Source organism: Drosophila yakuba, chromosome 2R, assembly GCF_016746365.2.
Source record: "Drosophila yakuba strain Tai18E2 chromosome 2R, Prin_Dyak_Tai18E2_2.1, whole genome shotgun sequence".
Classification (NCBI taxonomy): domain Eukaryota; kingdom Metazoa; phylum Arthropoda; class Insecta; order Diptera; family Drosophilidae; genus Drosophila; species Drosophila yakuba.
The window spans coordinates 23,079,815-23,107,755 of NC_052528.2; the positions used below are offsets into that span (position 1 = coordinate 23,079,815).

The 27,941-nt window shown below is 45.4% G+C and overlaps 4 protein-coding genes across 13 annotated transcripts; 3 read left to right on the plus strand and 1 right to left on the minus strand.

Moving 5' to 3' along the window:
• The first annotated feature begins 4 nt into the window (after positions 1–4).
• Positions 5–1,938, plus strand: LOC6532065 (small integral membrane protein 14). Of its 4 annotated transcripts, none has more exons than XM_002092806.3 (4): positions 5–130; positions 913–1,014; positions 1,070–1,115; positions 1,448–1,938. In XM_002092806.3, the coding sequence occupies exons 2-4, from the start codon at positions 943–945 to the stop codon at positions 1,660–1,662; spliced, it is 333 nt and encodes a 110-aa protein (XP_002092842.1). In that variant the 5' UTR covers positions 5–130; positions 913–942; the 3' UTR covers positions 1,663–1,938. The 4 variants fall into 4 exon arrangements, with proteins under 4 accessions (XP_002092842.1, XP_015051682.1, XP_015051681.1 ...); XM_015196196.2 differs by having other exon boundaries at positions 7–130; positions 880–1,014; XM_015196195.2 differs by having other exon boundaries at positions 13–31; positions 880–1,014.
• LOC26535160 (zinc finger CCHC domain-containing protein 8 homolog) lies at positions 1,914–3,963 on the minus strand. Its single transcript, XM_015196197.3, has 4 exons — positions 3,698–3,963; positions 2,969–3,640; positions 2,789–2,908; positions 1,914–2,734 (listed from the first exon to the last, which is right to left on the minus strand). The coding sequence occupies exons 1-4, from the start codon at positions 3,875–3,877 to the stop codon at positions 2,048–2,050; spliced, it is 1,659 nt and encodes a 552-aa protein (XP_015051683.1). The 5' UTR covers positions 3,878–3,963; the 3' UTR covers positions 1,914–2,047.
• A 373-nt stretch (positions 3,964–4,336) lies between these two features.
• On the plus strand, positions 4,337–5,347 carry LOC6532066 (chorion protein S38). 2 transcript variants are annotated; one of them, XM_039373113.2, is made up of 2 exons: positions 4,337–5,015; positions 5,067–5,347. In XM_039373113.2, the coding sequence occupies exons 1-2, from the start codon at positions 4,797–4,799 to the stop codon at positions 5,235–5,237; spliced, it is 390 nt and encodes a 129-aa protein (XP_039229047.1). In that variant the 5' UTR covers positions 4,337–4,796; the 3' UTR covers positions 5,238–5,347. The 2 variants fall into 2 exon arrangements, with proteins under 2 accessions (XP_039229047.1, XP_002092843.1); XM_002092807.4 differs by having other exon boundaries at positions 4,364–5,347.
• Positions 5,348–5,943: 596 nt separating this feature from the next.
• On the plus strand, positions 5,944–27,932 carry LOC6532067 (ion transport peptide). 6 transcript variants are annotated; one of them, XR_001454283.2, is made up of 5 exons: positions 12,343–12,707; positions 14,059–14,292; positions 24,359–24,576; positions 25,284–26,711; positions 27,035–27,932. XR_001454283.2 is itself a non-coding variant. In XM_039372012.1 (3 exons), exons 1-3 carry the CDS (start codon positions 5,966–5,968, stop codon positions 25,133–25,135), a joined length of 495 nt encoding a protein of 164 aa, XP_039227946.1. In that variant the 5' UTR covers positions 5,944–5,965; the 3' UTR covers positions 25,136–25,198. The 6 variants fall into 6 exon arrangements, 2 of the variants coding, with proteins under 2 accessions (XP_039227946.1, XP_039227945.1); XR_001454281.2 differs by lacking the exons at positions 12,343–12,707; positions 14,059–14,292 and adding an exon at positions 5,944–6,100; XR_001454282.3 differs by lacking the exons at positions 12,343–12,707; positions 14,059–14,292 and adding an exon at positions 8,793–9,689.
• Positions 27,933–27,941: the final 9 nt, after the last annotated feature.

Consider the following 27,941-nt stretch of genomic DNA (forward strand, 5'->3'; position numbering starts at 1 on the left):
TATGTGCAATTTTTTATCCCCATTCCAGTTGGTAAGAAAAAGTGTAATTGTTACGTTGCAGCAGTGAAATTGTACCAAAATTCGATTCCCTTCCCAAATCGCTGCACATTCGAGTGTTAGGTCTCGCAAGGTAACGCCACTTAATTGCCTTACGTCCGCAGTCGGGTTTGTTTACGCCCCCAATGGGACAACAAAAACAAAAGGGGAAAGTTGTGTTTACGTTTTCAAATACTAAATAGCGTTTACGTAGTCGGGGTGGTTTTGGCTAAAACTGGGTCTTCCAGCGGAAAGACCTTGTAATTAAGTGTGATAAGCGCCTAGTGCTCCCAAAGGCAATTAGAACTACACGTCTTGTTCCTTCTGATAATCGTGTTTTTGTGTCAAATACCCACACACACTGAAAAATGGGCCTTACGTGTGTGTATATACCAAATACTAAGTAGGGAGCTATTGGGGTGGACCCTTTTCACAGTTTTCACAGTTGATTCCCCCATTCAACTGGCGTTAGCTGTCAAGTGTGTAAGTTATTTCCTCCCAGCTGCCCCAAAATTAAATCCGTGTTCTGTGAGAACCAAGTAGCAGGACACTAGACCCTGCAGTCCAGATATATACCAGTACTTGGAAGCTCTCTTTCCGCACTCTCGCGATTTTAAGCCCCCTTTATCGGAAATTTGCCGCCATATATAAATTATATATGTGTGCATGTTGTATAAAACTCGATTGCGGCTGCAAACAAATTAGTCTCAGCTCGGTTCGTTTCGTTTGGAAACAGTGCCCTCGGTCTCGTTCTCCCCAGAGACACGTCAGTGGCAGCAGGCAGAATATTCGGAATTCAGAATATAGTATTCGCTACTCTAACCGCCGTATTCCATTCCCTAGCATATAACCCACTCCGATCTCCGGTCTCCGCAGCGCAACTCAGACCAAGGCTAATCCGAAACCATGTCCGACGACTTCGATGGCTGCGAGTGCGTCTGGTCGCAGGAGTACGCGATGCAGCGCATTATCAACTTCGTAAGTTCCCTTGCGCACAGCTCCAAACTCCTGATCCAATGTCCTTTTCTTACAGATACGACAGAACCAGGATGCCTGCACGGACACCGAGTGCTTGGATGGTTAGTATCAGTATCAGTAACTCACTAGGTCTTTTTTCTAAATATAAATCGGAAAACTTTAGTTGTGATAAGCCTTCATATATTGCCACTTCTAATCTATCGTTTTTGGATTTATAGTACATTTTGCACAGCAGAAACAGTATGACTTTTATTGAAGTAACGATGATAACATTCCGGTTTCGCTAATACCCAATGGTATTTACATTGTTATAACAATTCAGTAAAAATTATACTTTGTAATGAGTTGCCAAAAAGTATGCAGCAATTGAGAGCTGCATGCTTTGACTTTACCCACTTTTATCCACATTGCTAAATAATCCATCCGTTCCCAGTCGTCGGACGCACCTCGCAGCAGGCGCAGGTCGCCGGACGCGGCGATGACAGCGGCTTCTCCGTCGCCATGATCTTCCTGATCGTGGCCATGTTCATGTACATAGTGAACCCGAGTACCTGGGGCAACTTCACCAGCAACAAGCGAGCTGGCGGCCGACGCGACAATAACCAGGACGGCTCGCCGCCACAGCCTCCTCCGCCGGCCATCAACTAGGTGACTCCGAGGACCCCTGCTTCTACGAAAACCTGAGCATCCACAACACAATTTGCAAACAGCATTTCCTTGTTTTATTATTTCTCCCGCTATTGGGAATGAAACCACGGATAGAGCCAGATCAATCGACTTGGTGCCATCCGTTCGCACGTTTACACAGATTAGGCCAATTATACATCCCTTACATTGTACAAAACACTTAACCGCGCACTCTGAAACACACCGGCTTATCAACTAACATATTTGGACACTTTTTAAAAGACTTTGGAAAACGAACCGCTTTCCGTGTGTATTTCCTTTGTACAAGAGGCTTTAAAATATTTAAAATGTTCGTTTGGTGGGCGGGCAATGATGTGGTTTGTATTCTCTCTTCTCGTTGGACTCGTCAGTTCTCGTTCTGCAGTTTTACCATCTTTTCGCGCACGTTCTTCAGCAGATCCTTCATTTGTTCGTACTTTCCCGTGGAGTCGGGCAGGTTCTCAAAGTTGATCACATCGCTGACGCCCACCTTGAAGTTACTGCCCACAGGCAGGCGATCGTAAACGGAGAACTTCAGCAGCGGCGTGCCCTCATAGGTCGCTTTAAAGGGAGTCGATGGTACTGATTGGGCCTGGTTAATATTTCCGGACTGGGCATCAGATGGCGTAACCTCCATCTCTGACGTTTCATCCAGGTCAGTTTGGGATTTCGATTCATTCGCCGTCGTGTTATGCGACGCATTGCCCTCCAGCTCTTGGAGGAGCTTCTCCTGCTGGGCCCTCAAGTCCTCCAGACTTGGAGATGGCGAGCGCACTGTCAGCTCGCCATCCTCGCACTCTTCCGGCGGAGGTGGTGGCGGCGGGGGCACTGATGGTGGCAGTGGAGGATCCTCTGTTTCGTCTTCCAGTTCCATGTCGTAGTCATCGAAGCTGGTGAGCTCCTCGCTGGGCACGGAAGCAGGGTCGTGTGGAGCAGGCAAATCCACTAGTTTTTTGCGTTTGTATCCATTGATAACGTTTTCGCCCAGAGATTTGATGAAGTTCGCCTTGGACTGGCTCTCTTGGAATGGCGGTACATTGTGGTGCTTAAAGTCCTGTGGAATTATGGGATAAGAGAAGGGTGCGGGATTCATAATGTCAGCACTCACGTCGAAAAATTTCGCATTGGGCTCGACATTGAAGCCGGGATACTCCACTATTTTGTTGATGTCGTATTTGAAGGTGTCGGACTCTCCATCTTCGTCGTCGGATTTGGTAACTTCTGTGCCCTGCAAGAAAGAAGGCATTGACAGATCACACGAGGCTAGTCACACGAGTAGGTAACTTACATCTGCATTAAACAGAGCTATGCCCGAGCTCTGCACCTTGGCCTCCTCCAGCCACGCAGGCGGATAGCCCAGCATTCTCATGCGGTAGAAAATGAATGGCAGCTGGCCGCGACTGTAGCCCATGGCATGGCGCGTCTTGGTGCTGATCCTTCCGGGTCGTATGTGGCCAAAACGCTGCTCTGTGTCCACGTGATAGCGCTCGGTGCGGCTGCTAATCTTTTTGCGAGCGCGATTTATCCTGGCATTGTTTCTGGGCTTGGGACAGTCGCGCAGGGAGTGATCGGTGTCGCCGCAGTTGAAGCACGAGGACTGCGCCTTGGGTCGGAAGCACTTGTTGACCGCCTCGGCCTTCAGTTTCTTTCGCTCCGCTGTCTGCTCGTCCAGTACGTCGGCATTGCAGCGCTTGTAGGAGGGAACGTGTGCGGCATTCAGCTTGGCCGCTGGCTGCGTGTCGATCATGAAGAGGTCTTCGGGCTCCTCCTCTGGAACGGATTTGCTCTTCTCGAAGGCTGCTATCACCAGTTCCTGTGGGTTGTCCCGGAAAACGAATTGCTTGTCTGCAAAGGCGCCTTCCAAGGCGACTAGCACTTGCTGCTGCAGACTGGCGAAGTGCTCCTCCTTGCTGAATCTCACCTCGAAAACCAGGCTATCCGCATCTCCTTCGGTGGTGTCCTAAACAAAGGAGTTGGTTACCTTGTCACAGTATTGGATTTATCCTGAATTACCCACCTGAATGGACGTATTTGTTTGTTTTTCCTCAACTTTGGCGGCAGGTTCGTTCTCTTTGCTGGTCACTTCTGCGGGATGGACGAACACCACATCGTCGTCCAGCTCTCCGTCTTCCACGTCGACCTCCACCACCTCCACGCTGTTCTGTGAGTCGTCAAGCAGTATAACGCTATCGTCCATTTCTGTTTACAGGTTTTTTCTCTAATAATTAAGATTTGTTTGCAAATATTTGTTATTTTTCTCCCTTAGTGCAGGGTTGTCATGCCAACGCAAAGCACTCAATAACATACAATGTGGATATCGATTTCTATATGCGATAGCTGCAATCGATAGTCGGCGCGTAAATTAAAAAATCGTTGCATATTTTTTGGTGTTTTCGTTATTTTTAAATTAAAATTTTATTTCTGCTATGTTTAATGTAAACAATATATGTAGTGCCATTATATAAACAAATTTATTAAAGTTTTATTTTTATTAATCATATAGTGCGCTCGAAAACGTATGGAATATTTCTGCTCACACCATTTACAGAAATATCTATATTAAATAGTAGTTTGTATGATGTATGTGAGTAAAATATTTTCCTCTTTTACATAACTAATTTAGCAAATTAATATTGGAAACACGCATTACATATATAGAACATAATATTCTGGAGATAACTTCAAATTTGGCGATGTTCAATCTCACTTCCGCCTTCGGATTCAGAAATTATGCCAACTTTTCTCAGCACATCAGACATGCGAGTGGAACCTTGATTCTCGGGAGCAGAAGACGTCATGTCGGGTCTGATTTGAATCTCGCGAGTCGCCTGCTGAATGCCAATCGCATCGATCTCCAGTTTATGTGGCTCGCACTTACGGGGAGGAAAACCCTGCTTCGGAGGTAATTGTGAATTCAACTTACAGTCGGGGAATTCTTCCGACAGAACGCGTGGAATGCCGCCGGCTGCCGTAGAAGAGTTTCGTCCAATTTGAATAAAAGCTCGCCGAGATTGGGCCACCAGTGGCATGCCAATGAGCCGCAGTCGCTGCTACTGGACACTGGATCGCCATCCAACATAAATAGTTGGCATCTTCGCTGGGCCAGTACACTCACCATGGATCTGCTCAAGAGGCACCTGCTGCTCCTGGCCATCGCAGCTTACCTGTGCGCCTGCGTTCAGGCCACGATCACCATCCAGAAAGTCAAGCCAGCTCTCCCGGATCCCAGCCAGCTGCTGGCCAAGCTACCGCCTAAGCCGGACTTCCTCAAGGATCCCTCCAAGCTACTGGCCAAGATCGCGCAATCCAAGCCACCTCTCCCGGATCCCAGCCAGCTGCTCGCCAAGCTGCCGCCCAAGCCCGCCTTCCTCAAGGATCCCAGTCAACTGCTCTCCGCCCTGCCCGCCAAGTTCGTGAAACCAAAACCTGTGTTCATAAAGCCGGTAATCGTGAAGCCGGTGGTGGTGATCAAGCCCGTGGCGGTTGGTGGAGGTGGCGGTGGAGGGGGTCACGGCCACGGACATCACGGACATCATGGACACCATGGCAAGAACTAGCTATAATAACCTTACAGAAAAGTAAATAATTATTTAAAGTACAACTGTGACAACCTAAAAACCACTTCATGTAAAAAGTTTAATAAAATCTAGTGATATGCTTAACAAAAGAGTGAGAGAAAATGGTGTCTTTATCAGTTAGAACATGCTCTTCCATATGACGGGCATCGAATAAGCCACAAGTTCTCAGCCCCACCCTTCCCCCTTTGGACAAAAGAAGTACAAAGTGAAAGGGGTTTCCCCGCCCCCAATAAATGTGACCCAGAGCCCTGAGTCCGCAATGAGCGCATATCGATGTGCATAATGAATCCATCACTCGCTCGCCTAACGATGTCCCTTTGTGAGCAAATTGAAAGGCGGGACTGCTTTTCCAGTTGTCCTGTCGCCAACGCGGCGTATGAGCAATTGCAATTGGAGGGGCGTACGGGGCGGATGAGCGATGCTGGGATGCTCGGCGTGGGACGGCACATTAGCACTCAGCAGCGGACCAAGTGGCGATAAGAGCGCGTTTTAATCAACGTAATCATAATCATATGACCAGAACAGACATTCCGAGGCGGCACAATCGTATAATTTATACGGTTTTCTTGGCTTGAGTTCAGTTTGAGTTGTGTTCGAGTTTGGGTTGTCTTGCGTTTGTGTCTCGGGGCTCTTTGTAATCAGCCAATACTAACCGCGCATTATGCAAAACCATCGCCACCACCACCCCAAGCCCTTGCATCCGCTGGATGCGAGCGGCGTATAAAAGCGACTTGGCCAAAAGTTTCGCAAACATTTTGGCATCGCCTGAGTTTTGTGCTAGTCTCGCTAAGTTCACTCCGCTCAAGTTCAAGCCGACAAGCCAGCGACAGGACTTCAGAATGGTGAGTGCAAGGAAGTGAGGAAGTGGTATCTCAATTCAAGGGAAAGACTTGAGTACAGTGACTCAAAAGTTCATGTGAAAGTGATAGCTATGAATGCGGTTTTTAAATGTTATCTGCGGTTTTTGAAAGGCAATCAAAGTTCCTACTATTTACCTCTTTAAATAATACTTGCTGTACTGGAATGGAACTGCAGTTCCGCCAAAGAAGAGATAAATCTTTGAGATCAGGCTAGCACCGTTCAGAACCATGTCCCCACCAATATGGGACTATTATTTCACGTGGGACTTTATGGCCACATAAACCCATCCACGGATCGATCGATTGATCGCTTGCGGTCGATTGGGGCTGAGTGTGAGTGTCGGGGCTTTGCAATACTTTCTGAGCTGGCGTCTGTCCGGACTGGGTCTAAAAATAGATCTAGTTTCAATTACAGTGGAAACTCGTTTGGCGACGACGGGTGCGGGGGAAGAAAAGCCGCCGACTCGGGCGTTTGGCAATTGAAAATTGTTTGGAATTGCTATTTATGTTGCGGCGCGTCTCTCTAAATGGCATCGGTTATATCTGGATTTCCTAAGTGCCCATCACGAGTCAGAGTCACGAACTGAGATACATCTGCAGATCGTTTTCGCTCTGCTTCGCTGTGACCTTTGCGAGGCTCTGAGAAAGTGCCTGAGTCGCGGAGCATCTTGGGGCATCTTGGAGCCCGAGGCCCCAAATCCGAGATCCGAAATCCGAGATGCGACATCTGAGATCCGAATCTCGATCCCAGCTTGTGCCTGGCATTTCCTTACAATGTGTGCTGCTCAACTGCCGACCCGTGTTTCCATTTTTATCATTTGCGTGTGCGCCGCTCATTTAGATCTGAAAGCGGCAATTAGCCCGCTCGCCTGCTAAACTGCAGCTAAATTGACCGACCGGTCAAAGTCAAGTCAAGTCGAGTCGACTCGGAACCGAGTGCAGCGGTTCTTGTTTCTATATCTTACTTGAGTGCGCCAGCATTATATAACCATTATGACCGCAGCTTGTCCACCCATAAACCACCTATAAACCACCTATAACCACCACACATTTGCAACTCCAGTGGCGACCAGGCACACTTACCCTATTCCGATCGCACCTGGGGGCCGGCTATTGAATCACACTGTGCCACATTACAAGTTTGTTGACACCTTGCTGACGTATACGTAATATTTTTATTGCAAACACAACCTGAAAATGCAATTCATAGCAGAAGTGCATGATATATGAGCCGGGTGACGGTCGTGAGCGCAGAATGCTCGTAAATCTAACGCGAACAAGTCTACATTGTCCACAGTGCTTTTCATTCGCAACCAGGCGTGCAGGCCACCTTCAGGGAAAGCAATCTTGTATAAATGACTTCAGTTGTAGTAGGGTAATGGTAAAATATTATCTTTTGCAGTAATAACGGTTAAAGAAGTTGAAGTTTTCACTGAGATAGTTATACTTACTACTTAATAGCTTATTTTGGCTGCTGGAACAAACGGACGGACGGGAGAGAGATAGAGACAGAATGTCGGACGGAGGAACAGTGGGACAGAACGGAAATGGGTAATAAAGTGCGACGCAAACTTTACACACCCGTCGTTTCTCGCACTAAACTCCAGCATCAACTTCCCGCGGATTCTTTAGCACTTCCAAGCTGCACTGGTGTGCGTGCGGGTGGGAGGAGCCACTCCCGCTCTCCCAATGGAAGACAGAGAGGGAGCAGCCTATGCTCCCGTTTTTGTTTTCTTCGTGAGAGCCCGACTTACAGTTACATGCTTCATTTTCAATTAGCGAACGTGCGCATGTGTGCGCGTGTGACACGGTGAGCTCAAGTCGGTGGGCAGGGGCGTCGATCGCCGGATAAACGTAGTCGAACGGGGGCCAATTACCCGATAGCCCGATAAACAGCGACCATGACTCGCTGAGAGTGTGGACATGCATATGGATGTGCATGTGGACTTATCACCCTCGAGCCACTTCCTTTGTTCGTCTAAAGACCCCTTAGAGGCGCTTGTCTCCTTGCTCGTGGGGCGTGGGGGGAGGTGCGCGATCGAGCGGGTGGCACAGTGGGGTGGGTGGGCAAGATTTGGGGCCGCATTGTCTCACAGACACACAAACACTCGAAAGCGAAACGAAAAGCGAATCAAGCCACTGGCACATGCGTGCTCTTTCGAGCAACAATCGTTCCACATATCCAGCGAGGGGCGCTTCTTGAGTTCGTCATACAGTTGTCAAAAAGGTATGCTCCACTATATGCTCAGCACTATATACACTGCGATTTATTCATAAGAGCTTACAATTAAGTGGGCAATGTGTGACTGTAGGCAAACTCTTCGCTCAACCCTCGCGCGATGTTCGTGTGCGTGTGTGTGCGAGAGATGGTGTGCAAGGCAGAACGGTCCCCAGCACTTTGACATTTAATGCCTGCAGTTAGTCTGCTTTCGCTTCTCATGCGGTTTGGGTTTTTCCTCCTTTCCTTTGGTCTCGCCGGAAAATCCTTGTGTCGCGATCGCGATCGCGTCCGTTGCCTTGCTCGATAGCTTCATATATCTATATCTTTATATGTATGTACGTGTGTATATAGCTGAGACTATAGCTACGCCACCGATGTGCAAATATTTTGAGCTAAAACATATACCTTTGTGAACTGGATAAATACGCAAGAGCACTTAGTGTCGCCAAAGTGTGTGAATAATCGGTGCGAACGTGGGAATCGCGCTGGCGTTGCAAGTTCGCAGTGCAGTTGTTGTTGTAACGTCCATGTGGAGTGTCAATTATGTGGAAATATATTTACAAAGATGCCCCCTGTGCGTGTACGTGTGTGTGAGTGATTCTCCTGGCACTGAATGTCACTAAAAGAGAGCGAGGGAGAGACCGCGAGTGTGGGAGTGGAAGTGGAAGTGGGGCTGCTCTCTTTCCAGTGCGTGTAGATCAGTTACCGCCAACAATAACAACAACAACAACAGCAATAACAGCAGCATCGGCAGCAGCAGCAATAACAAACAAACAAACAAGCAAGCGACAATTCACATTCATTCCCATTCATTGCTGCGATTATCGCCAGTTGTGCTTTGCTCTTTCACCACGCACGAACACGAACCAGTGGGTGAAAGGAAGTGAGAGTGGAGAGTGGAGACCGGAGAGCGGAAAGAGCGCGGAGAGTGTCGCGTGTGAACCGTAGGAAAATGAGCGGGGGCTGCGGAGGCCGAAGCGAATGAAGTGGAAGCAGCAACAGTCGAAAAGTTCGCTCTGGGCACGCCCCCTTATGACGCCCCCTGTGACGCGTTATCAGCGGACACCCAACAAACACAACAAACACAAAGACCTGACCAAAATCCACACAAAATGGCGATAAACTCGAGTGCCAGAGAATGAGAAACGCCGCGGGCCCAAAAAGTTCGTTCCCCAAATAAAAAGGAGCTAAACAAACTCGTTTCTGCCCCACAACAACACCACCCATGCCCCCCTAAACCCCCGGAGATCCCGCACCACAGAACCCACCACAAGCAGCGATAAGCATCCGAAGATTTGGGTGGCCCAGTCCACAAAAAACCCCGCACCAACCCCGAAACAAGCGCCTAAGGTAAGCTGAAGTACAATTCTTTGCTGCGAAATACCACCTCACATTCCAGCACTGTGAGAAAAGGGGGTACTGTTCAACGAAAGTGGAAAATATCTTTAATATGCCACAAGTGACATGTTTTCTTGTGCATAGGAAACAAGTTAAATGAAGGACCAAAAACTTAAAATGGACTCAGTCGCAGATTCGCAATGGAATCGAAATACGAGTATCTGCCACATTTCTCGGGGATTTTTCTTGAGTATATTGTGATCGACATTTGCGAGTATATCCATCCGTTTGTTGCTTGTTTGCATTCACATTTAGCGGTGTCACACCCTTTTTACAAGTTCAGCTTTTGTGCGGATCGGAATCGGGATCGGGTCTGGCCCACTTGGAGGTTAATAACACTGGGGCGGTCAAGTACAGTGGATCCGAGTGGCCGCCAATCCGAAAGGCCGCAAATAGTCGACGGCTCTGTCCCTGGCCCTGCATTATTATTTCTCCGACTAAGCTGGGGTATTAATTCGTGTAAGAAGAAATGGTTACAAGGTCAGTAGTTCGAGTGAGGGGAGATATATGTACGTCACATAGTAACTTATCTCAATTTCGGCTGTGTTTAGTTAAATTCAAGCCGTTGAAATCGAGTGGGCATGTATGTACATACGTATATCAGTCAAGATTCTCTTGGGCAGCTTCCGGTTCCGGTATTTAAGTCTGTAATGGGTGCTCCATTACGTTCGCTTGTGTGTGTGCGTGGCAAGTGTTGCTGGTTGCTGTGCCACGGCCACAGTGCATAATTCACATCTCAGTTGATTTGAGTGTGGGAAACCCTATAGTCTGATCATCAAACTTGTCTTGGATGTTGAAAATTGTATACTTAGAGTGCTTTTGTGATTTGTTCCACATTCTTTTAACAGAGTTTGAAACAATTCTATTGCATACTATTCGGAGCACTAGAAGACCCCCCTGGATAAGTAATCTATAAGTCCAGAGCTCTTGCTAGGCTCGACTAAGGCACTAGTCCAAAACCCGCTAGACGGCTATATTACAACCTTGCCTTATCGGGAACCACCATCATAATATAAACGAGAACATCCACTTCTGTTATATAAGACCATAAACTGCCGCGGAACCCTAACCCATTGAACATTATTACGTCCGTCGATCGGTTTTTTCCACCTGCCTCACTTCCAGTTTGCTGGCACTGGAACTGAGTCACCCAGAACAAATACGTGTAAAGTACCCCGGGATCCTCTGACCCCAGCAACTCATACACCTCGTAAATCGTATCGATTCGAATTATGCTAATTGCGCGACGGTACCCCACCAGGTACGGCAATGACCAAAATTGGCCATTAATTGTATTCGCTTCTGTTAAATAACAACAATTGTGGGACTGGGAAAGTCCGGCGGGGAAGGGGAACGCTCGCCTGATGAATTACGCCTAATTAGGTTTATCAACAGCAAGTGCAGTCGCTGTCGCCCATCTACGCAATTCCGCAAGGTGTCTTATTATCATCAATTTGATTAACACCCCTCATGGGAGATTCTGTTCTCTTGGGTCGGAAAGTGAGAAATTTCGAGTGGGGATCAGGTACATACATATATCTTGCTATATTGGTATATATATTGGTACGCTCTACTTGCTTTTAATAACATATGACGCCCACTTTTAATAAGTTAATTCAGATTGAATCGGTGCATCTATAGATTTGACACCTCCTTTAATTTAGGGTACATATTATTTAACTGTCTGATAACTTAAATAAATATTTTTTGTATATTTATATGATTAAGTGCTGTCCTATTTATATATATCTTCTTATTGATATTTCAAGGTCAGTTTTATCCGAACATATTTAAAAAACGTTAAAGAATATAACATTTTTGCTGGATATCATGCAATTATACAATCCGAGCCCCTGATCCATCTCGTGAAATCACGCAAGTGGTTTCCACTAGCCCAGTGCCCTTGGAAACAAGTAATTAAAAGTCACAGGACCTATTTCAAGCGATTTGCGCATAGTAACAGTTCCGGTTAAGCGTTAAATACGCCTCGTCATCGTTCTGCTGGGATTTTGGCCGACGATTTCACATTCTCGTGGAAAACAATGGAAATTGCTCTGCAATTACCGCTACAGATATGTAATTACATTGATTAGCAATTAGGTATGACATATACATATGTACGAGTATATGTACATACATATATGTAAAGGGAATGCCCCACAGACCAAGAACAGTTATTCTATTCCGCCGGCATCAAGTGGTTGCGAAAGAGAGAAAGGAAACCGGGTAAGGTGGGGAAGTAATAGGAATAAGAAATAACTTTTCGATTGCCACTCTTTATTTAACATCACGAATTATTGTACATGGTGTCGTTTTACGAGCTGCTGTTATAATTTGTTTTACGAAAACCATACTTTTAAAAACTAACCACAGTTTTAATAGATCTGTGGTGAGAGCGGTTACAACCGTTTCGCTCAGAGAATTTTCACCCGATTCGCTCGGATCGCTAATTTCACAGATACATTCACAGATGCAGACGCAGCACACAGACACAAATACAGATACAGATACAAATGCGGCGAGAGAGCGCTGCCAGCAATCACTTAAAATACAATGTTACCGCCGAGTTGAATATTAGTCCTTAAACGCGAAGCAACAAGTAAGCATCGCATCGCATAGCAAGCATCGCAACGCATCGCATCGCACTGCAGCAAGTTGAGATTCAGATACTCCGGTTTCGCGTTCAGTTTTCTGTTGATTTACATCGAATCCGAAAGGCGAAAAGTGTGTGCTCGAAAACCGAAGCCGACAAGTGCTCATACAGCCTTACCCAGTGAAAGAGCAGGGTTTTCCGCGTGGAAAAGGCCGCACAAACGCGACCTGCAACCTGTGACCTGTAACCTGTAACCTGTAACCTGTAAACTGTGACCCCTGCAACACAACCAATCCGTGCCGGTCGGTGCCCAGCACTGAAAATCGAACGCAGCGCAAAGTTCCCCGCCGAAAAACAACAAACAGAATTACGAAAATGTAATAAACGTTAAACGTTTAATTATAAACAAAAAATACGGCTCGAACGTGGAGCAGCTTTCAAGATTGGCAGCAATTAACATTAAAGCGAAAACAAAATAAAAATCACAAATGGCACAAATCCGAATCCGAATCGGTATCCGATCCCATATGGAAAAGTACTGGTGGACATTAAGTAACAATTATGAGATGGCTCTGCTCTTGCCTTTGCCCAATGTCCTACTAGCCCTTGGCAAATACCAATTGCTTATCTGTAATCTCAGTCCGTCCGCTTGGCCAGTTGACCGAATTGCCAGCAGGCTGAGGTGCTCTGCATCAACTAACTACCTGCTGGTGGTGGCCAACATCTCGTGGCCCTTTTCGCACGATGTTGCCACCTTGCAGCAGCCATCTCCATCTTCATCGCCATAACCACCTCCACCTCCAGCTCGATCTCAATCTCGACTCCGATCTCAATCTCAATCGGAGTCTCTTTTGGTCAGCGCTTCTCCTTGTCGCTCCCCTCGTTCTGTGTTTTTTGTATTCATGCTTCCCATGTTGTCAAGCCACCAGAACAACTTTCGTTGATTCCCAGCCGATATTGATCCGGCGATGATGTCATAAGTCCCTAGGGACTGGCACAGTCGGCATTCGAAGCCAAAGCCAAAATACCAAAACCCTGAGCATATTTCTCCGAAATCTCGCGTTTAATCGCCGGCGTCTATCGCTGCCCCTTCACTTCAATAGTGAATAGTGAATAGTGCGTGTGCAACAGGAAATACAGCACATTTTATGCTGAGGACCGAGCAACTCACACATTTTCCACTGCATTTCCAGCGTGCGATGTGTTTTTGTATCTGCTGTATTTATTTTTTGCGTGCAAACACTTCCGACATTTTAAATGCAGCCCAGCCAGCGAACCGGCTAAATAAATCAACATCAGCAGATCAGCAGTAGCAGTAGCAACTGCAACTGCCCTGCTGCTTTTGCTGCTGCTGTTGCTGTTGCTGTTGCAGCAGCAACCCGTTCATCTCCAATGCATATAAACGATTTTAATCAGCGACAGCAGCAGCATTAATAACAATAAATGACAATCAGCGATCATGCCAGTTTGCATATGCATATGGACTCGTAAGGAACGCGAACAACAAATTTAGATGTCAGTCCGCGAGACTGCGACTGCGACTTCGACTTCGACTTTGATCGTTGATTGCTGTCAATCTGTTGCTTAAGCCGATCGGTTATCCAAATTGCATAAGAAGTGGTGATTCAAATCGCATCAGACGCCGTCAGTCGGAGCGACGACACCAGCGACGAGAGTTCGTGGAAAAGCAGATATAAACGTATAAACGTATTCCTTTCGATATTCTAGATCCAATCAGATACCCAATCAATCGCAACAACTGCGGCCAAGCAACTTACAAACTAGGAACCCAAGCTGTGTTAACCCAAGTACTTAAGAGCAAACAACAGTACTTAAAGCAAACATTCGACTTTATAAGAAACACAATAATTAGAAACCCAAACAACCGACTTCTTTCTCCGCGGCCAAAGCAGAGCAACACCCAGCAGAAAGGCTTCAGCTATGAAGAAGCTGTCACTAAATGTGAGTATCAATCTGGTCGGTCGCGCCACAAGAATTGACATCACCACTCGTATACGCGTACATGCATATATAGTATAAATGTATATAGTACTTGATGCAAACAACATGTTGTCCCAACAAAGGGCCTTCTGCCCAGGGGGCGTGGCCGTGGGCTGGGGGCGGGGGAAGTGCACTTTTCAAGTTCAGCAACGGAAGAGAACAGAATTCCGAGGGGAAGTGCTGGTGATGGTGGGACCGTGTCATGTTAATGAACTTGAAAAGACCAAGATCATCAGCCAGCCGGCGGAGGATGAGCAGCATGACGGAGTTGCTTTCCTCACTTCCAGGCGATGACGATCGGTGTTGAAATGGAGTGCGCAATCGGACGCCAAGAGGAGGAGCAGCAGCTCCCCAGTTGCCAGTTGAAGGGGAAACTGAATGGAGACATTCAGGTCAACTGAAAAGTCAGAGAATCCGCAGTCCGATCTTAGGGGATCATAAAAGACTACCTGGATTTTCAGCCCGCTTTGTTTCCTGCTACAAATCTAATCATAATCCGAAGCCCGGAAATTTGCACATTTCAAAATGATATTTCATTCGGATCTGCTTCCGTCTCATGACTTAAAAACCTTGATGATTAGTATAGGAAACTCGACAGATTTTACACTGATGATAGAGTTCACTTACTTTAATCCCTCACTCTTTGAAATGAAGCTCCATTTGAAGAGGCATTTAGCTCCTCCACTAGTCATTGGTCATTGGTCATCGGTCAATGGATTGACCTTCGCCTTTGCGGATTGCCAGAGACTGAAGTGGGTCTAATTGAATTCTGCAATAAATCACTGCCACGCGCCACCTCAGCCGCATCCCGTATACGTACACCACTCACCATTCGCCATATTCCAATCGGGGATCCTCCTCCGCAACTCTGGCTAATTGAAAAGCAATTGTGGCGCACTCAACTAGCCGAGTGTGGGTCTCCTCGGGGTTAATGTGTGGCCAGATCCACATCCAGATCCAGATACAAATGTATTTCGCAGATACGCGACTTTGATGTTGGCAACTCAAGAGACCGCTCGCCTGCGCCCCAGTGCCAGTCATTGGCCATATATCATACAGAACACAATATGCATATGCCTCCAGCATGCATGTGAAATGTGAATGCGAGTGTGTACTCGTATAATTGTACGTTTGTGCGCCGTAACATCTGCCAACTGTTTCCCGACTTGTCGTTTGGCTTATTTTCCGCAGTTCAATGCCCCAAAACCCTGCTACTGCTGCTGCTGCTGCTGCTGCTGTTAGTTTGAAAGCCCCTTTGATTGCTTATTTATCTGGGCTTTGGTGGGGGAGTATGGCCACATCGTGTCGTATCCTTAACTAATTAAGTACAGAATAGATAGTCAGGGAAAAGGAATAAACACATTTAGTCAGCACTTGCGAGGCGAAGAGATATCAGATGTCCACAGCACCTACGCATCTATCTCCCACTGTCTTATCTCAAGTATTTCAAGTATCGTGAGTATTTATTTGTTTTGTGAACTCCATGACTCAACGGATTCCAAAGAATTCGGAGTACGAAAGCCCCTATAAACGGTGGCCGGGAATCACTCTTAATCATGGCCAGCAACTCACATTGAAATTGGCTGATGCAACCGCAAGGTTTTATGGCTTGTCTGCAAATAAAACTAACTTTGCTTTTTATGGCCGTGCCCCGCTAACTCCCAAATGGTCGTAAAATGCACATGACTCTACATATAAACATTCAATAATTATCAGTTTACGCCGAGCGAATCAATTAGATTGTTATTAATATGCGATCGTTAAATTATTAATGGATTCCTATGCCAGCACGCATATGGCAGGCAGCGAAAGAAGTGCTGTAATAAGCCATGAAACTAACAACAAATTGACAAAACGCCATTAAAACTTGACGATCAACAATTGACAATTACAATAACAACGAAAGCAACAAAGGCTGCGAAATAATAAAAACAATGAAAACGGGGGCCCGTCGAAGCTGAAAAGTTGGAGTTGGAGCTGGAGACCCACGACGGGTTACCAAATGCGAATGCCTCGGGTACGAGTCTCGTACAAATGTTAATGATTGATTTTGTGTCATGTAATCGACTACTCGAGGGGACCTGGGCCGCAAACTTGTTTCAGCCATTTAGCCAATTTAATTGACGTCAACTGGCTCGATCCGATCTCCTCGCGCACATTTCTTCCGTCCTTGGCCGTACGACAATTGCAGTTGCAATCGTTGCAATAGTTGCTGCAGTTGCTGCTGTTGCTGCAGTGGCTGCAGTTGCTCGGAGTTGTAGGTGACCTTATTAGACCACGAGAATTGGCCAATGGAAAAACCAAGCCACACGGCACCAGCACCAGCACCCAAGTGGAATGTGAAAAACCTTCCAAAACACAAATCACGCGATTTGCACACAGGGAGAAATAAAGTAGCCTGTTGCGCAAGCAGATGCCATATCAACGCGGTTATCTTAAGTCGGTTTAGGCTGTAGGGTTAATAATCCGATATCTATGATATGGTCTAGTGTAGTTAGCCTTTCAGTCACTGCATGATGCACCTATTTTCTTGCTGTGCACCACTCCGTTTGGGGCATTTCTCGCATTCTTGGAATGCACGAGCGATTGTATTGGCTATATCTGTATCTGCATCTGTATCCGTATCTGCATTTGTAGATGTATCTGTGCACTTATTGGTTATGGCCAGCTTGCGCTGCCGCTGCTATCCGCTGCTCCTCCACACTCCAAGCTTTATTCACACCCGATCCATCGTTCAATGGCCGTTCATTGTAATTGGTTCTTTGATCGCGATAGCCTCGCACTTTGCCAATGACTCATTTCCGTTTCTGCTGCCGCAGTTTGACATTCGCGGCATGGCAATGTGCACACTCGTATTTGCCAAATTCTTTAAACAAAATCTCAAATATAGGTCGTCACTTTGGAATATTTCGAATACTTTGGGTGTGTTACGATTTCCAATAATTGCTGCCACGTTTCGGAAATATCCAAATGTTAATATCCTCGAAATGTGCAGTTAGGTGGTTCTAAAAATATAAACCTATATATGGCTACTATATGAGGTTCGTTTAGGTTGCAACAGATAGGACTGTGATATAAAAATATTAAATAAATGTAATGTAATAAACGTTTCGCAAGATAAAGATATAATTTATATTCCTCAGAAACTGAAAACTTGAAGGTTAAATACTACTGATTTTTTATAAGATTCTAACGAGATTTAGGCTTTTGAATTTAGCTATCGTCCAGACTTGAAAACACTTTCACTTGTATATTCTATTTCGCACTCAAGCTCCTCGAGCGTGACTTCATGAGGCGTTTACTTTTAATCAGCTTAAGTGTCATTCATGAGCGAGGATTCCGCGAAATTCGCGACCGAAATAAACCACACCTCGCCATCATCGGAGATGCGATCCCCTCGGGCGACTCACTCCTCTCGGGGCTCCATCAGGGATCCCTGGGACTTGGATGAGGAGCTGCGTCCAGCTGCGGGGCGTAATGGCCCTATCGAGAGCTCAACACCCGCTGGGTTACGCTTCATTAATCCGATTCACGCAGCCATAACACTCAGATCGAGTCCGATTTGGAGGGGCAAAACTTAATTATGTGATTTATAAGCCTCTCGATTTTCTCATTTCGATTTTATTTAAAACAAAGCGCTTGGCAGCAGCGCAACAGCAGCAAAAAAAAACAAAAAAAACACCAAAAATTGGCACAATCAGCGAAAAGGCGATCGGTTTCTTTTTTGCTCTCACTCTCCGAATATTTTGCAAATAATTTCCTCAATGGACTTGTTTATTTATACACGAATTCAAAGCGTATAAGTAAACACTTGCGAGAGCGAAACGTGTGACACGCTTCTGTGCGCCGCTGCCCCAACATCTGCCTCACATTCGGATTCCAGATACAAGATACAATATACAAGATACAATATTCAAGAAACAAGATACAAGACTCGAATTCCGACTCAAACTTTGGCTCAAAGCTCTGGCTGGCTGCAAAACAACAGCAACACATATACACATGTACGAAAGCCGCACTGAGTCGAGCATGGTAATTTGGCATGCATTTGGAAAACGAGCTGAAACCAGTTCGCCATGCTAAATTGTTTTGCTTTCAATTAAACTAATAAAAAGCCAATTGTCGTGTGTGAGTGCTGCGCCGCGCGTATCTGAGTCTCTGAGTGTCTGAGTATCTGTATCTGTGGTAGTTTGTGAGTTTGTGAGTCTGTTTGTGCCAAATGGTCGCCCAACTGGCTGGCAAAACCGCGCGACAACGTCAGCACCACATACAACACACAATATGCGATACACTCACAATGAGATACAATGCACACGATGCACTTATCGATCGCATGTGGTGGGTATTGCTATTGCTATTGCTATTACGTTGGATCGGCAGAATGGAAATGGTTTCAGAGCTTCAGAGCTACAGAGCTGGCAGATTAATTGGTGGAGCAGTGCAACGCCGCGTATGAGTGATGCGGAATTTGAAATTCCATTTGTTAGCTAAGGGTATTTCAGAAAGTATGAGCATTTGTAGAATTCCCATATCTGGCATCAGATTATAAAAACTTATTAAGTAATGCATGAGTACAGTTCAAATACCAAGGATTCAAGTCCATTTCATAGAAAAGCATGCGATTCAATTATGATCAAGAAATAGTCATATATATGATTAATATATAAACAATTATTAATAAATCTATGACTGAAAATTAATATAGATTCATCTTTTAAATAGAAATAACTAACGCGGAACTTAGTCATTTATACGACTTCTCTAGGTACATTTGGTATCTATAAACTGCTGTGAGTTATTCTATATATTTTTATACAGAATGATTAATCTTTATTTAAAGCACTGCTTAAAAAATACACTTCATGAATAGCTTGTTGATACACATCTCCCTTGTGAACAAAACTGCAGCTGCGGCTGTCATTCGTCAATATAAACAGGTGTAAGTTTGTGATTTTACAGAAATTGCAATTCATAATGTACCAGTAGTTATAATTTATGTGCCAATACTAGTTGGGTAAACTGGCTAATTAGGCAATCACAACTACAGCTCCCTGGAAACTCCCAAATGTATGCAACGAATTCCCCAAGACAGCTAAAACCCCTTTGTGGCGGAGATTATTAGGCGACATAAAAACAAAAACGACTGGTGGGCAATTTATTCAAAGAACTTGCGGAAATTACTTCACTTATGACAATTAACTCGGCCGCTTAGTCACTTGTGGTTGAACTGAACTCTTTTTAGCCAGGTAGAATCGGCTGAGAAAATTCCACTGCAAGGTGGAAAATTTAGTTGCAGCCACTCGTTTTTATGGCTGATTTATTTATTAATTCAGGGGGACGGGGAAAGGGGAAGGGGCAAGCTGGCAAAGGCGGGGCCAAACTAGTTTAGTAATGGCGATTAGATATTCCATCAGCGTGCCAGGACAAGTGCCGCTCTCCATCGATTTTTTCTTAACGGCTTTTGCTGGCCGGCCAGAGTGATAAGCATGCACATCACGTATACGCCTGGGTGTTCCACTCGCTCTCTCAGCGGTGCCAGCGCAGCGATCTCTCAGATACTCGAGCGCAAGCCAGATACCTTTTCGCCAGACTCGCTGTCGTCGGCTGCACATGGCTGTGTGTGTGAGTATCTGTGTGGGCCGCCTGATAAGCCAAGCGGTAGCTGTAGTCAGCCCCACAGCCCCAACAGCCTCAACAGCCGATCGCCGTCTTCAGTTTTGTTTTCGAGCTGCCAACAAAAGTTGATTGCTCGCGCGTCGCTCCCGTTTCGTTGTTCACCCTTTATTTGGCTCCTCGGTTGGGGCACCAACAGCACCTCGTGCTGTTTGCCGACTCGACTCGCTTGTGTCATCGCTGTCCAAACACCGCGATTGTTTGCCCCAGTCTTAAGGAAAACGCGCGGCAAGCGGGCCAAGTGCGCGGCCAATTGCCTTTTGGCAGACGCCGAGATCTGATCTCCGATCTGTTGCGAAACGTAGCGGCCATTCCCCATTCGCCATCGCCATAGCCATTCGCTATTCGCCATTAATCTCAATAATATCAATTGGATATCCACACACATATTCAGATCACTTGGCTCCGATCTCTGAGCCATGCCCTCCACCTCCTCCCTCGGCGGTCGCCCCTCGGACGGAAGCCATAGAATCGCTGCTGTGGCAGCATTCACTGTGAGTGCCTAGTTAGCAAATAGTGTTGCGTCTCGATGCAACACAAGGTTTGCCTTTAGATGATATGCTTATTAGCTTATTTCCTTAACATTAGATAGTTTAACAACATCAATAAACTAATAATCACATTTCCGAAAAGTGCATACTCACGCAGCGGCAAGAGTTGAGTGTTTTTATATCTAAGCAAAACGAAATCCCAGTCATGTGATGCAAGTGAAGGTTTATTTGGATGACAGGCGAGTTGTGTCTGCGGAAGATTTAGGAGGCGTTTTCTCCAGTGCACACTGGCTCCAACCGGCCACCAAGACTGGGCCTTTCCTGTTTCGCATACTATCTGTCTCTTGCCCGGAGATTTCATGAATACATGAATATTAATCGAAGACACACATCATGCAAATTGAGCTCGGGACTCCTCCTGCATGTCCATCAAATTAGCAGCAGCGCTTAGAGATCCGCGCAGGCGCAGCACCCAAGTGGCAGCCACTCGGTGTGGCGATGTGCCAGTTCGAGATGCGTACATGTGTGCTGCGATGTAGTATAGTATAGTATATAGTATAGGTATAGGCTGGTACCAAGCAGTCTCGCCATGAGTGTTTATACGTTGAAACATGCTGCTCGGTGTTGTTCTGCTGCCAGTGGTGGTGTTGTTTTTGCGTGTCCAAGCACTTTTTAGTTGCGCCGTAAAAAACAGCGAGGGGCCTGTGTTTCATGTTTTGGCTCTCCGCTTCGCCATGCTTGCGTAGCCAAGCGTTAAGACACACAGTGAGGCACTTGTGGCACCAGTGGCACTAGTGGCTGCCACAGATCGCAGTCGGGTGTTTCTGGCAGAGAATGCACAGCTTTGCAGCCGCCTCATAATCCACATAATGCACGTAGATATCAACGATAACATTCCCACATACCGAGACGACTTTACGGGGAACTGATAAGAGCGCCTGGTCTATTAATAGCTCGTTGCGAGACGGTGGACAAGATCCGCCCAAAGGGGTCGACCTTGAAATGCGGCTTAATATGTCTCAGTAGTACTTATCTTACTTACCCCAAGAAGCCAAAAAGTCGCGATAAAATATCGAACATATACCGCCCCATCGAAATTCCGCAGCGGCCACAATAATAATTATAAACTATTGCGCAAAAAGAAGCCACCGTCTATCTGTCTATCCGTCATAATTGGCATAATTATTTTTGGCTCATGACTTCATTCAATGTCGCCTGGCAGCAGCGACAAGTGAAACATCGGCGAAAACAGCAATCAAATCTCAGTTGAATGGGGTACAATCAGTCGGCTATCAACAACGGCATTAGCGAGATGCCAATTGGGAATCGAGGGGCGTGCGTGCGCCCCGCTCCAATGAATCAGTGGTATATATAGCATTCGGCATATATGTATAGCATATAGCATATGGAGCACACGGACACATAGATAGATGGTGGCTGGAAGTCGAATAATGGAATGGCTTGTATGTGTATGTGCGACGCGCTTGCTACTCGAATTGAAATTGAAATTGATGCAAAGCGCCGGCCGACAAATAAAATCAATTGGCAGCTAATCAAAGTGAAATGCAAACAAATTGCCAGCACATGCCTCCGACATGGATCGAAGATGCCATATAGGATGGCATGGGTAGCACTGCAGATCGGAGATCGAAGATTGGCGATCGATAAAGATGACGCCGTTCATTGGCTCCTTCTGGCGATGATGACGCCATTCGATCGGCCCATCCGCCGGATCATCCATTCATCCATTCAACCGCTCCTTCAACTTTCCCTCGCCTTGTGCGATACCGCAGCCCCTTTCCGCGGACCATGTTACATTATCTTCGACGCGGTTCGCATATCAATTATGGCACTCACGCCGGCAAAGAGCGTTAAAAATAGCCGCCTGCAGCGACGATGATGCCATAAATCGTGCAACTCGAAGCCAATTATCACCAGATGCTCAGCCCACAGCCCACAACCAAGAGCCAACTGCCAACAGCCAACTGCCAAATCCGAATCCAAATCCATCGGGGAAATCGAGCCAAGCTGAGTCGTCCGTACGCAAGCTGTTGCACTTTGCACTGGGACGTCTTCGGGATCTCCGACGAATCAAGTGCTATATGCTATATGCCATATAGGACTGCATTGGGTGCAGAGGATTTCCCAGCCAACCACAACTTGCCCCCTTCGAATGCACCTTTTTCGGAGGGAATAACTCGGTGGATAGTAGGGTTCATAGTTCTCGAGATGATTCTTATTTTCAAGTTCAAGTTTTAGTCATTAGGTTATAAAGTTTGCGAGAAGGCAATTAGCTATGACGACAGATTGAAGTACTACTTTTGATTTATGTACGCTTTCGACATTTGATAAAAGTTATGGTCCATTACGAGCTTCGGTACACTAAGTACTATTTTAGGCAATGACGACAGCTGGTTTAGAATGAATTACTTATATTCACATCAAAAATATGTGCCTATCTAAAAACACTTGTTTGTCACATATGAGCTCAGTCATCAGAGAAGTACAAAAAAGTAATTAAGTATGACGACACAATAAAATCCAATTGATAAAACAAAGCTTGACATCATACTTCCAAAAAATTATTTCCAAAAATGTATTATATAAAGATCGTGGTGGAGCATACTTTTAAGCGAGAAGTCTCACTTATTGCTTATATATATTATTCATACAAACAGGCATATAAATTTTTGCTAAGCCATCGACGGCCGTTTGATGAACTTTCTAAGAATTTCAATTCCCATTGGCAGTCCCCAATGCCCCATGCCCATTCCGATTTCGGTGTTTTCCCATCTCGGGGCCATAAATCTGCGCAAAAATGTGCTCAACTTAATTGAAGACATCAGCAAGGCAATAAAAAATCAATTTGCCAAAGATCTCGGAGCGCGCAGATGATCCTCAGTTTCGACAGCCGAAAAGCGCTCGCTAAAACAATATAAGTATTTATAGTATATATGTTCAAACCATTATCGGCGCAAATTCGCTTTCATGTTGCTGGTACTTTGCTCTCGAAATAGCCGACGTCGTCGTGTCTGCCTGGTTTTCATTCAGCATTTCAATTTTTCAGCCGGGGTCGAAGGAATTTCACACATGTCGTGTGCAAACAAGCCATTCGCACGGCGCGCAATGGAAAAGTTTGCGAAAAGCGCTGTTAATCAAATTATTCAATAGTTCGGAATGCCACGAATGCCACAAATGCGACTGCATATATATGTCATCGCTGTAATTCCCGGCGGGCGCGCAAATTGATAAAATATGCAAAGTAAACAAATGCGCGGCTGATTTGCGGCGGACTTGCGACTTTTGGGGGCCCGTCCGTCCGCAAATTGGATCTCCTTTGAGCCGACAAAGCGGCGGACTTACATCATAAATTAAGTCCGCCGCCGACAGATGGCAAATAATGCAATAAACATTGAAATCGCCGCTGCTATTTATAGAGCGCTCCTGCGATAAGATCGTCTGCGGCACCGACTGCAACTGTTGCCACTATTGCAATTGCACCTTTGGGTGGAGAATGGCGTTGGGATGGGGGCCCTATTTTTAGCCAGTCGGCAGACGGCTGTCGGACGAGTTCTATTTATAGCCATGCAGTCCCCGTCCCCGTACCCCGTCTCTGCGATGGGGCAGCAGCTCGATGCCACCTGGGTGAGCTGCCCTTGCCCCTGTCCTTTGGCGGCGGCAAGTTCCCATTGCGGATCGAGGAGCTGGGCCGACATCGCGTTGGCTTGGCCCACATCTGCTTGGCCAGAATGGCTTTGGTGGCCCTGGTGGCCCAGGTCTTGGCAGGCAGTTAATTGATCTGATCGCACCTATAAATAGGCATCTATTCTTACGCACGTTTCCGGTTTCCCACACTTTTGCAGATGTGTTCCCGCAACATTAAGATCTCGGTGGTGCTGTTTCTCGTCCTGATACCAATCTTCGCCGCCTTGCCACACAACCACAACCTGTCGAAGCGCAGCAACTTCTTCGACCTGGAGTGCAAGGGCATCTTCAACAAGACCATGTTCTTCCGACTGGACCGCATCTGCGAGGACTGCTACCAGTTGTTCCGCGAGACGAGTATACACCGATTATGCAAGTAAGTTTCCCACAGTTAGGGATCCACAGTCACGGACACAGTCGCAGCAACATAAACATCTAACAAAACCCCAAAGCAGCATCGGTGTTCCTTACAGCGTCCAAGGCGAGGCAAGGCCATCCAAGAAACACTAATTATGATCTTAAGTGCCGGCAGACCCTGACACAAATGCCGGGTATCGGAAAATGCTCGCGGGACCTTCGGTTGTTTCTGAACTTTCCCCGCTGCTTTCTCCTCCACTTTCTCGCACAGAAAACACTGCCTATTCGAATTCTTCCATTTGGTCTACATCTCGCTTTCATCTTTTATAGCGCTACTATATGTTCATTTAAATATGTAGTATTAAGATTATCACTTTTTGGTTTGACTTCCCTCTGTGCGAGTCCTATATCTGTGTTTCTTGTCTATTCGATGCAGGGCCAATTGTTTCGTCCACGAGACCTTCGGGGATTGCCTGAAGGTGCTGCTGATCGACGATGAAGAGATATCGCAGCTGCAGCACTATCTGAAAGTGATCAACGGATCGCCCTATCCGTTTCACAAGCCCGTCTACCACTAGACTCCTTACTTCGACCACTTTCGTTTCTACTTCCACTTCCGTTTCCGCTTTCGTTTCCGCAACGCCTTCGTTTTCCTGATTTCTTACTACTTTCAGTTACGTTACCTTTACCGTTGTGTTTCATTTTGATTTTCATTTTCAATTTTAGGAAAGACTGCTTTGATTCAAAATGGTTTGGCGAGTGCCTGAAAGTGCTGTTAATACCCGAAGAGGAAATATCCAACCTCCAGCACTTTCTGAGAGTAGTGAACGGCTCGCCCATATCCTTCAACATGGGGCCGCAAACATAACTCTAAGTCCCGCCCACACACCCACACCCACACCCACACCACCCACCACACACCATACAGCACACACCACACACAGTTGAGAATCGCTGCGAACATCGTGGGTTGGAACGGGCATCCGAGTCCAGATCCAGATGCAGTCCCACTACGACCACAAATGCAGAGCCAGAACACAGAAATCTAAAATATTAAAACGCCCAAATTTAATTCGTACTTATTTATTACTGTATGCCTTACAGTTTTTACTATATGTGTTTTTTTAAAAACGAATTATTTTTATTAATTTATTGAGAACGTTATGCGTTTGTTGTAAGTAACATAATCGGGGAGTGAGAGATGGGCGATGTTGATGATGATGATGATAATAATGATGAGGATGATAATGATGATGATAAGGTGGAGGATCGCAGATCTCGCACTCCCCAAATATACATAGAAGCCGAAGTATTTATTTTTAAGTATTCTTAGCTTGTTTTATTATTATTGCGTTATGCGGTTTGTATATAAAATAAACAAAACGAAATCCATTGTTTTTAATCTATGTAATGTAAAATGATAACTTTTATTTTTGTATCTGTATTCTACTGTAAAATCAGCATTTAGAGTTTACATTTTACACGATTTTCCGCAAGGGCAAACTACATTGATAAAGATAAACCCATTACGAACACACACCCCCACACACACACACATACACATACGCAATCGAGACCGAAAGTATTTTGCAAATGTATTACACTTACAATTTTGTGCTATTTTGTAAAGATGAAACCCTGAATAGTGTAAATCTGTTGGCGCAAAAACGAGATATTTGCCTATAAAGTATATGCATACCTATCTAAAGCTAAAGCCCTACGTATGTATCCGAATACGAATACCCTACACACATGCTTACTATTAGAGAGAAAAGCAAGATCGCAATTTGTGCAAGACACAAACAAAAACCTGGTAAAAACACGCGAAGTACGACTGCATTACAAATGCGGCAATAAATAATACAAATAAACCCCTGTAAATTAATAAAGGATAATCATTCGCTGGCTATTTGAGAGCATCAAAATTGTGATAAATGAGAATTTAGAATGCGAATGCGCGACGCAGAGCGACCAGAGACCCAGAGACACGAGAAAGTGATCGCTATATCGCTAAATAGGCGGCGGAGAATGCCAGAGACACCGCCAGAGAAAGAGAACGCCATGGAGGAGGCGACAGAGACAGACAGACTGCAGCTGGCGATTTGCGCGCGTTTCTGGCGCGACTAAAAACGCCTGCTTACCGTTTTTGTTTTGGTACGTTATAATTTCCTTTTGTTTTTAACTAATTATTTGATTTTTGACCTTGTGCATTCTTGGCCAGTTATGCTTTATTTTTCTAAACTCTTTTTTCAAATTACATACTTAGTAATTTTCTAACTGGTGTGCTCGTATTTTTTTGAGCAAACCGGTTGAGCAATAATTTTTGTGAAATATTCAACCATACTTGAGCCCTTTTTGAAGTAGGGCTTGAAAATAAATGGATTTTGAGATTTTGGCTCCTTTTTCTTGAGCAAGCTATATTCAAACTGAAAAATATCAGGTTTTCTAATCCGCGTTTCCTCTTGTTTTTGAAACAGGCAAGAATGCTTCGGATCGCCCTTCTTCAACGCCTGCATAGAGGCTCTTCAGCTGCACGAGGAGATGGACAAGTATAACGAATGGCGCGATACCCTGGGTCGCAAGTAAAAAGCGATTCTCTGGGATTTTCTGGCACCGTCACTGGCACGAGCAGCTACTTAATTCTATAAACTATTAACTAAAACTATTATTATTGATAACTGTGGCAGAACACGGCACGAAACTATGGCAACCAGGAAACGATCGACCCGAGGAATGTGTACCACTTAAAGAAACAACTAAGCTAACATCTAGCTACAAGAGAAAGCAGATCAAAAATGTTGAAAAAAAAAATTATGAAAACAATTACTAAACTATTACACGCTACTTATCCGCACATATATCGGAAAGTTAAGATTGGTCTATATATTAATTCCATCATCTGTCACGGAACAGTCTCGTGGAGCTTTTAGTTGTAGTGAATTACGTGAATTATGCTCATTTCTTTTAGTTCTTCGCGCAGAAGAGAGCGAAAAATTATGCCACGAAACAAACATGAAAATAAACATGAGAACAAACAAACAAACAAACGAACGAACGAACAAGAATCAAAATGTCTGATGTATATAACTATTTTTGTCTTCTTTTAAAGATTTCTATACATATTTATAACGCCTAACTAATTTGTACATTTCTTTTATTTCGTAAGCTTAAGTTAATTTGTTACGGCAATAAATTCTACGTTCCCACATACGCACTCTTGCAATAGAACGGAAAACACATCTGAGCAACCCCACACGGCATAATTCGATTCTATGTACTATTGCAAATGCCCTACAATTATATAAATATTAATTAATTTAAACTTGTTTGGATCTAGTCGTAAAATATAAATAAAGATTGTATATTTCAAGAGGAGTCGGCAGC